The sequence below is a fragment of the Phyllopteryx taeniolatus genome, chromosome 10 (genome assembly GCF_024500385.1).
Source record: "Phyllopteryx taeniolatus isolate TA_2022b chromosome 10, UOR_Ptae_1.2, whole genome shotgun sequence".
Taxonomy (NCBI): domain Eukaryota; kingdom Metazoa; phylum Chordata; class Actinopteri; order Syngnathiformes; family Syngnathidae; genus Phyllopteryx; species Phyllopteryx taeniolatus.
The window spans coordinates 1,591,165-1,601,363 of NC_084511.1; the positions used below are offsets into that span (position 1 = coordinate 1,591,165).

The following is a 10,199-nucleotide window of genomic DNA, read 5'->3' on the forward strand; positions in this document are numbered from 1 at the left end:
AGCAATCATCATGACGCTTGACGCAAATTCGGCTTTGGAGACTCATTTATACCGTACATTGGATAGCAGCATTATACAACGCTCCAAAAGCGACAGGCGACAGGCAATGACAGTCATCGTCAATCTCATTAAAAGATGGGAACAATTATCAGATTACTCTATTAACTGGAGAAAATCAACAATATAGCATAACAGCAGTCACCTTAACTTTAGCATATGGGAGCGACGTGGAATTGATCACCTACAACAACTATCAGGAAACTGTTATGAACTTTTTCAAGAATTTCAATTAACAGCCGGCAACTTCCTTCAATACAATAATAATAATTTAAAAAAATTAAAAAATTTCCCAAGATTGTGCATATTTGGTGACTTAAGCATAATCGACATGCCAAATACATATTCACAATCAATACTTGTTTCGCTAGCTGCCGCTAAGACGACAATTGTATTAAACTGGAAAAATAAACAACCTATTCATATTTAGTACTGGTTAAATCTCATCATAGAGTATATTGCATTAAAAAAAAAAACAATATCTGCGGACATACTACAGCGTAAATGTAAAAGTAAACCTTTGCCTTCTGCATTCTTTGTTGTTGAGGTGGTTGTTGCTTTCTTTTTGGGTATTTTTGTTTTTTTCGATGGATTTAAAAAAAAATAAAAAAATTATTTGCCCGCCCACTGAATTTGACGGGACAGAATGACAGGAAAAATTATCCCGTGGTGCCAAGGTATGATAAAAACAATATTCATTGATATTTTTCCTCAATTGACTAATCTGTTCTCTCAATTTACTAATCTGTTAAACTATATTATAATTTCATGAATGTTGAAATAACTGAATACATCGACACATTCATTTATTTATGTATTTATTTAATTTTGGCACTCTTGGTGCTCCATACAAAGAGGGGGACATGATGGTTTGAAAAACTAACAAACATTCAATTATTTATATACTAAAAACAATTATTACACTTAAAACAAAGCAAAACTATCAGTTTCCATATACAGTATACGCGCAGTTATATTTAACAAGTACACACGTGGATAAAATTGTTGGTACCCCTCGGTTAATGAAGAAAAAAATGTAGAAGTTAACCATGCAGTCTTTCAGTAACATAATCCAATTTTTATATAATACAGTATATTTCCAGTTTTACTCTATTTGTTTTTCCTCTTCAGTACATTAATAAAAACATCTTTGGGTACTTCCACGTTGCCAATGCGCCTCATCTTCTTTTTGCCTTCTGCCTGTTTCTTCAGAAGTTTCATCTTGCGCGTTATGTCACCTCCATACTTGCAACAAAGAACGCTCAATTCAATTTGCGAATCCTTCATTACAAAACACATTACAGTCGAAATATAAAAAAGACACTTACGCATTTTGCAAGGACATTTTTTCTGTACGCCTTTATTCTGAAAGCACCACACATTTGGGATGTTACTTGTCAAAAGGCACTTTTTTCCCCATCTCATAGAAAAAGATTTCCCACGGTTTGTAGCAATTAGCATTTTACTCACGTTTCTCTTGCAATGATTTGACTTCCGATAGCTGCTTGTACTGCAATCTCAAACATTTGCCTCGGTATGGAATCCTTGAGTCGCTCACATACGGCTTTCCCCGTGCTGTATGCGCGCGCTCTGCAAAGAAAACGACAGCAAAAGCAAATTCACCAAAACACCTTTATTTGTCTCCTCAGCTTTACATGACAGCTGCAAACCTATATTGCTCGTCTAAAATCGGTAATCGGAAATTAAAGACAAACAGAGATGTGTATTGAGATACACGTATACGGGTTTATCTCAATAAATTAGAATATCCAAGGAAAAGGCGTTTTTTTTTTTCCCCCAGTAATTCAATTCACTTATTATAGATTCATTAAACACATAGAAAAAGACTTTTTAGAATGCCAAATCCTACCTAATTTCTATATTAAGTAAGTCATATAAGTCATTTGTATTGTTTCTTCTGTAGTATTATAATTGTGAATTTGGGGTATGCATTAGCTGTAACCTGATATCATCTATCCATCCATCCATTTTCCGTAGCGCTTCTCCTCACGCGGGTCGCGGACGTGCTGGAGCCTGTCCCAGCTATCTTCGGGCGAGAGGCGGGGTACGCCCTGAACCGGTCGCCAGCCAATCGCAGGGCACATAGAAACAAAAAAAAACAACCTTCGCACACACATTCACACCTACGGGCAATTTAGAGCAGCCTCCACCAGTGATGTGAAAGTCTGGAATTGCATCTAACCTCTGCTACATGAAACCTACCTGTGCACAATTATGGTGAGTTCTTCCACCGGGCGCCCATTCAATAGAATATCCATCTTGATAAGGTCAGCTGCCTGGTAGCCTGCGTTTTCATAATCAAAGCTGTGAAGGAGAAAATGTCAATGGATGTCATATGTTGAATACGTGCAATGCATGTTGCGATATAGTCAAGCCCGTAATTATTCATACCCCAAGCCAATCTTGACTTAAAGTTACTTGTATTCAAGCAGCAAGTGTTCTCTGGATTGGAAACGACACAGGTGTCTCCCAGAAGATAGTAAGACAATGGGAACAAATAGTTCACAGTTTTAATGTGCAGTAGATTTGAACAAAAAAGTGGAATGCCCAGAATGATTCATAGTATAATAATCAATAGAAAAGCCTGTATTGGCTATTACAGCAATTGTGTTGTCTGTAGTTGTGATTAGTTATTTGTTGTGTTTTTTGATTTGTTATTGTGATTAGTTTTTTTTTTTTTGCTGATGTCTTTAGTTATTTTTCATTATGATTAGTTATTTGCTGTTGTGTTTTGCACTTCAGGGCCACCGTAATATACAGTAGCTGATGTCATGACGCTGTTTAGAGAAAAAATAAATAGTTGAGGTTGCAGCCAAGTAGTGGATTCCATTTTGCCGCAATATTGCTTGAAGACATAATTGATCAACAATAAAATCCACATTATTGACGTGTTTTTTACGATCAAATAATTCATCAGTTATACTGCTCATCCTTTAAGCATAAAAAGTGACATAAAATAAATATTTGCATTTTGGCAAATTTTCAAACGTGAAATGGACAATACTCTTCCATGCATTATTTTACCTGGCATATCCTGAAGAAAGAGACTTGAGGAGATCATAGAAATCCACAACAATTTCATTTAAAGGGAAGAGATATTTCATCATCACACGATGGTCATCTACGTACACCATATTATTCTGGATGCCTCTGCGATTCTACCGGAGTACAAACAACATAAGTGTTTTTTATTGTAAAATGAAAACACACAAAAAAAAATCAGAAGACAAATCAAAACAAAATCTTACCAAGCAGAGAGTCATAATCTTGCCAGTGTATGTGTCAGGTGCCAAAATAGTCCCCACCACCATTGGTTCCAAATACTTCGACACTACAGATCTGTCTGGAAACTGAGCTGGGTTCACAACGGTAATCTCCTCCCTGCCATGTTCCTGTGACACGTACCAACAAGATTTATGCGTGCAAATGGACCCAGCCATTACCTTCACCTTCAACTGATGCTGTTGCCAACACACCAAAGAAGCACATTTGAATTTCAAGCCGACTTCCTTGTATTTGTAAATATAATTTCCTTATTAACACCAAACCAGATATGGGTTTAATATATTTTAGACAAAATACAATACAAAATATATGAATATACTAACATTCCCCCCCCCCCCCCCGCCCCCCCAAAAAAATTGTCGAAAGTCAATAGTGCGCATTATACATAGGTATAGGGACAAATGGAAACAAACTTTCACATTTTATAAATGTATGCCGCCATCTAGAGGTTATGAAAAAGCTGTACACTTTCATTCTAAAATGCAACCGCCACCTAGTGGTTCTAAAAAAAGTGTACCCTCCACTTTCATTCGAATATGACAGGGGTACGTACGTATGACTGCATATATGTACAGTTGTACTCATAAGTTTACATACCCTGGCACAATTTGTGAAATATATATATATTTTTTAATATGACTGATGACTGAACAACAACCATTATTAATTTCTTTATGGTTATGTTTTGTTTAATGATAATGCTTTTCTTAAATGCTTGACTGTTTCATTTGAATTAAAATACCATAAAATGTGTTTCGCCTAGTCCTTCATGTTTTGTAACCATCTTACAAATTCTGCCTGGGTAACCAAACATATGAGCACAACTGTGTGTTTTCTCATTTACTAAATAAAAGTAGGGCTGTGAATTTCAAAATAAGAGCAAGTAAATTAAAAAAAGGATTACGTGTTCAAATAAAGTGCTTAACTTCAGAATAATTCTTCGAAAAATACTTCATGTTTGGATCATAAGGGTAGAAGCAAAATCATGCATTGTAAAAATGCATTATACATAAGTATAAGCGTTTTCCAGAATTTTGATGTCAACTTTGGGGGTGCGTATTATACATGGGTGCGCATTATACACGGGAAATCACGGTACATCCTGTACAAACTTTATTGTCCGTCAGATATTTACAGTACTACGCCACATGACACGTAACAAGGCTAAAAATAAACTAGCTTTTGGATTCATATGTGAGGAATACGCGGAGTAAATGTCTTTTGCGGAGCTGATTGCTGAAGTCACTGATCGGATCGGCGAATTATGACATGAAAGCTGATCATCATAAAATGCTAATTATCGGTCGATACCGATAAAGCTGATCAGATTGGCGTCTAATATAGTCTAAAATAAAGTCTAATATATATAGTTTATGGACAATGATTGGAGTTAAAATGGGAAGGATAGCTTTATTTGAATTTGAATAGAAATATAACATTTCCTATTTTGTTTAGCTGTCAATATTAGACGTATGCGCATGCACAGCAAAGGTTATTTCTAGAAGCTGACTGACATTTATCGTTTGCACCTGGACCTTCAATCAGGAGCACACAGCCCATTGGTATGTAGCTTACCGCTAACTCCGATTGGCATGCTATTTGCGTCATGTGTATGTTCATTGTTTAGCATTAACATCTACCATGCTGCGTCCGTGTCAGTAGCGACAAATGAATACTTGCTGCGGGTTCGATATAATTTCCAAGTCACGATGTTCAACAACGTGGACGCCTTGAAGTGTCCACGCTGTGGATCGTAACCATTAATAATGGCCGGTATGGCAGCGAGCCATGGTGAGCACGAGCCAGTAATGCTAAGAAATTCAGGGAAATGGAGTCAATTATTATATCCTCTCAGCTTTGTTTCAGTTAAAATAGCATTTAATGTAATAGCTTTAAAGTTATTAGCGACTTTTGATTTTCAGTGTTTGACAATATTAATAGGTATATTCTAATAAATATATAATTTGTATTTTTTTTTTGAAGATTACATTAGTTTTTTTTATGCCCGCTTTGTTTCAGGTACATGACCGGTGGGCATTTGTTTATTCAACAAAACACATGCAAACACTAGTTATCAAAATGGGTGCTTCCTGGTGAGTCTTTTCGAAGGGCTTAAAAATTCAAATATCCGAACAAGCACTGCCCTAACGCAAGGGGAGCGAATATGGTCTGGGAGCAACTCTTACCTTGATGACTTTAGCTGACGAGAGAACAGCCTTATAAGGCACTGTTGGCGCGGTTATGATAACAGAGGCATTGTATTCCTGCTCCAGCCTCTGATTAAACACCTCCATATGAAGAAGTCCCAGGAAGCCCAGCCTGCAGATTTACATTGTTACATTACATTAATTACAGGGAAAGCTATTTGTTTATTCACCAATCAACACCAAAACATGCTAGAATGGGCATGATAGAGAATTTAGTGCACATTGCATGCAATGACACACTCTTTATTTCATGATTGTAAGACAAGTTGATAGTGACCTCCAACCAGCTCCGAGAGCCAAACTGCTGTCTCTCTGGACTGTGACACTCGAGTCGTTTAGTGTCAGTCTCTCGATGGCGCTACGAAGGCCCGGGTATTCTGACTGGTCCACTGGATACATTCCTGGGGAACAAGCGAGCCACAGCTAAATTCAAGAAGGTATTGTTGTTGGTGCTGGGTCACCATCACATCCGTGTTCTTAGCCAGTGGTATAAAAACGGGATTGTCTTTTAGCTCCAACTTGGGAGGAAGTCCGTTGCTTTAGTACACTTGGTGAAAATACCACATGACATGAGTGTATTTCTTACCGGCAAACACCATTGCTTTGGCTGGCTTAAAGCCGGGCAGAGCTTCCACTGGCTGGTCCTGGAGGTAGAGAGTGTCCCCAATCTGCGCCTCCTTTACATCCTTCATCCCGGCTACGAGGTAGCCCACCTGTCCAGCAAACCTGAGACGCAAACCACCTCATTCTTAAAAAACGCACAACAAGCATCTTCATGGATAACTGCGCAAATCCATGCATGAATATTGTCAGGACAGAATACATCTTACAGTTTCTGTGTGGGATGCTCTTCTGGGCGGAGAAGTCCGAGCTCGCTGACCTCGTAGGCTTTGCCAAGATGTGCCGACACAATCTTGTCCCCTTTTTTGACATGACCCGCAAACACAGCAACGTTAGCCACTACTCCTCTGTAGTGGTCAAAATTGGAGTCAAAGACTAGTGCTTTGAATGGGTCATGAACAATTGCCGCAGGCCTGAGGGTATGTGAAAAAAAAAAAAAAAAAAACATTCAGTGATACGTGCCAACGTTGCCCCATGTTTCAAATGATCAAAACCTTCTTGGGCAACTTCTTACGGTGGAATTCTCTCTACGACTGCTTGGAGAACCTTTTCAACATTTGTACCAATTTTAGCTGAAATCTGAAATGAGAGGAATTCACAAAAAACGATCATATATGTGATAGAGCTCAAAAGCGAAGCAAGTGTCCTTCAACTTACCCGAAGGGAGTCCTCACGAGGAATATCAAACACTTTTTCAATCTGTGACTCCACCCTCTCTGGATCCGCATTTTTCAAATCAATCTGAATGATTATTCATTGGAAATACAGTATTAGATCCCAAAGCCCATCAAGACCAGAAAATGTACAATGGAACTGCCAAGGTCGAACACTATCCCTTTTCAAGACCTCGTCGCGAAAGCATAGACCATTAAATATGGTCTAAATGTCAGAATGCCGGGATATTTACGTACAAACGTTAGTGCTAGCATTAGCTTGCTAGGCTACAGAACGTTTTGTTGCCTGCTTGCGAGCCGTATCGTATTCAAAGTGCATTTCAAATGAAAATGAAAAATAAAATGACGCCACTGATCAAATCGGCGGTTCCACTAAGAGGAGAAACAGTTTATCACCTTGTTAATGACAGGGATGATTGTCAGCTGAGCTTCAAAAGCCAGGTAGAAGTTGGCCACGGTCTGCGCTTGAATTCCCTTCAACACCGCAGACATCAACAACAACATGCATAAACTACACACACATTTGCAGACAAACACGGCTCAGCTCTGATACCTGATTGGCGTCGACAATAAGCAAGACACCCTGGCATGCGGCGATGGACCGAGACACTTCGTAGCTGAAGTCGACGTGACCCTGTGGAGGCGCATAAAATCAGTTTTACCATCAGCTGAATGAAGAGCATTAAACTATTTGTCTGCCCAGTATACTGTACGTAAAAGCATGCATTCTTCGTGTACGCATTCTTCTACAGTGGCTTCTCACCCTGTGGTCTTACAATTTGTCATTCTGCTGAACATTTTTGGAGAACTGCACAGAACTTCAAAAGATCGTCATGCGCGTCAGTATATTTCACATAGCACATACTTTGGCTTTCTCGTAATCATTTCTCCAAAAAGAGGATCAGCCTCAACAAGAGGTGTTAAGAGAAGAAGTATACAAAAGTTTTTTTGTATGTCGGGACTGTCGTAAACCAACAACCCCCCCCCCCCGTTTACATCCTTATGTCTTAAAAAACAATAGCATAAACATAAAATGTACGCGTGAGGTGCCTCTGCAGCAAACCTTTCATATTTGTCATTCAAATTGGAGTGCTTTATTCATACATCATAATATGAACACCAGATGACATGGTAAGATGCAACTTCAGATTTCCTGGACAGTTGGCAATAGGTTCACAATGGAAACAGCTTGACCCTTTTAACTGATTATTTTCACAAAACAGCAGTCAAATAATATCCCATAACGGACTGTGTAGGGTCCATTTTCTGAAACAAAATCCAATGGAGGTCTTACTGGTGTGTCAATGAGGTTGAGGAGGTGCTGCTGGCCCCGGTGTGTGTAAAACAAAGAGGCCGTCTGGGCCTTGACGGTTATGCCTCTCTCTCGCTCCACCTGAAGCTTGTCCAGAACCTGTTTGTTCTTGTCTGTCTTTGCTATGGCACCTGTCAATGACATCCATTAATAACACCTTACTTTGACATGTATGTTATGACAACCCCAATACATGATTAATGGACACTCGTCGGACACTTCTAGGTCGCCCTGCACAAACTAATGAAATCCAATACCCGAGCTAAAAATCTATCATTGATATTGTTTGATTGGAACTTTCAACAAGCTGCTATTGTATTTTTGTAGTTTGCAGTGTTTTTTTTTTTTTATAAGGTTTGATAGTTTAAAATACAGGTTTGTACTGGATCCACGTTTGAAATGTAGTACCCACTTTGTTGTGAGATGCACCAAAATGAGATGTGATTCAGGTGCTCCTAAAACTACAAGAATGCAATCCGATGATTTTAATCACAGCTAAAAAAAAAAAAGCACTTTATCTCAAACTGAATATACGAGACAGAATTCAAATCTGTGATTTAACTCTATGATATCCAGCTGCTTTTGGAAACATACCTGTCATTTCAAGTAGTCTGTCAGCCAGTGTGCTTTTACCATGGTCAATATGTGCAATGATGCAAAAATTCCTGATTCTTTCCACAGGAAACTTGGATAGGTCAATGACCTCCTGCTTGACACAATAATCCAAAAAAAAAAAAAAAATCTGCTCAATACAAATGTTAATTTCAAAATATAAAACGTTTACTTACACAGTTGGTGTTACCTTGTCAATTTGTGTAGTGAGGTTCAAAAGCTGCATCTTGAAATTATTAGAAAGAACAGGGAGTTTGTTCATCCAGCAACGTCTTAACATCGAATAACTCATACAATAGTTTGGCGTTTTCTTTCTGTATATTTTAAAAAGCAAAATACATCGCGGCAGTGGCGTTCCACACCACCGTTGGACCACAGACGCAATCATAATAACAGTCCTGAAACAACCCCGGACAAGAACCTCTCGGGCGCTGACATCTTGTTGACGCAGGACCCGCAAAGGATTCTGGGAAATTGAGTTGACAGACTTCAGCGGGCTGTGCATCCAGCTTTGAACACCCGGAAGTCCCACTGCACACTCAACCGGCAGGATAAGTACAAAAAGGAATGGCAGTTGCTATGGTAACAAATCTGCTTCTCAGACCCACTTTCTGTCCGCCTGTGACAGTTCACATCCTTAATTCTAATTCTAAGTTTCAAAATGGGGAACACTGGGCAATATAGAGTAAGAAAGCAAGCAAGATTTGTGTGCCATGCAACATAATCAAATAATCAAATAACAAGAATTGAAGAAAATTAAGTTCCAAGTCTAGTCTCCCACCTTGTTGATATACAACTATTTTCAGGAGAGAAAAAGAAAACCTGATTGAAAGACACAGTCTGACAAATAAAAAGTTAACTGGTGATAGCTAGCTTAGGCTACTCGCCACCTTTTTGCTACCACCAAAATGTCCACCCTACACCCCCTTTTTCAATTCATTTTTAACTTTTGTATTTATTTATATATATATATATATATATATAAATTGCATCTGACCGCTGTAACTTGTATTGTATTTTCCTGCACCGTTGCCTCGCTTAGTGGCCATATGTGGAAATGTATCTTAAGGCTCGTACAATCGCAGCTTTGAACAGACATAGTCATTTAGAATTTTTTAGACCAGAGATCCATCCATCCATTTTTCAGCGCCGCTTATCCCGGGGGGCGCCGGAGCCGATCCCAGCTGACTTCGGGCGAGAGGCGGACTTACACCCTGAACTGGTCGCCAGGGTGTCCGGGACACGGACAACCATTCGCAGTCACGTTCACGCCGTCGCTGAGTGGGAACTGAATCCACGCTGCCCGCACCAGAGTCAGGCGAGTGTACCGCGACACCATCAATTTTTAGACGTACATTTCAACTGAACACACTGAGTATGTTAATTGAAGCCTCATACCAATAGTCATCG

General features: G+C 39.1%; 1 protein-coding gene across 3 annotated transcripts; it reads right to left on the minus strand.

Annotated features, from left to right (window-relative positions):
* Nucleotides 1-858: 858 nt before the first annotated feature.
* Nucleotides 859-9,551, minus strand: guf1 (GTP binding elongation factor GUF1). Of its 3 annotated transcripts, none has more exons than XM_061787794.1 (17): nucleotides 8,980-9,536; nucleotides 8,772-8,883; nucleotides 8,160-8,308; nucleotides 7,419-7,499; nucleotides 7,262-7,339; nucleotides 6,849-6,932; nucleotides 6,706-6,770; nucleotides 6,401-6,604; nucleotides 6,157-6,296; nucleotides 5,848-5,971; nucleotides 5,550-5,682; nucleotides 3,327-3,470; nucleotides 3,103-3,236; nucleotides 2,281-2,382; nucleotides 1,528-1,647; nucleotides 1,386-1,422; nucleotides 859-1,302 (listed from the first exon to the last, which is right to left on the minus strand). In XM_061787794.1, exons 1-17 carry the CDS (start codon nucleotides 9,292-9,294, stop codon nucleotides 1,168-1,170), a joined length of 2,157 nt encoding a protein of 718 aa, XP_061643778.1. In that variant the 5' UTR covers nucleotides 9,295-9,536; the 3' UTR covers nucleotides 859-1,167. The 3 variants fall into 3 exon arrangements, with proteins under 3 accessions (XP_061643778.1, XP_061643777.1, XP_061643779.1); XM_061787793.1 differs by having other exon boundaries at nucleotides 8,772-8,886; nucleotides 8,980-9,532; XM_061787795.1 differs by lacking the exons at nucleotides 859-1,302; nucleotides 1,386-1,422 and adding an exon at nucleotides 2,021-2,129 and having other exon boundaries at nucleotides 8,772-8,886; nucleotides 8,980-9,551.
* Nucleotides 9,552-10,199: the final 648 nt, after the last annotated feature.

Coding starts and splice junctions, on each gene's coding strand:
- guf1 (XM_061787793.1), bottom strand. CDS start 9,294: ATGCACAGCCCGCTGAAGTCTGTCAACTCAATTTCCCAGAATCCTTTG. Junction 5,972..6,156: donor CAAAGCAATGGTGTTTGCCG/GTAAGAAATACA, acceptor CTTGTTCCCCAG/GAATGTATCCAGTGGACCAG. Junction 3,471..5,549: donor CGTCAGCTAAAGTCATCAAG/GTAAGAGTTGCT, acceptor TACGTGTCACAG/GAACATGGCAGGGAGGAGAT.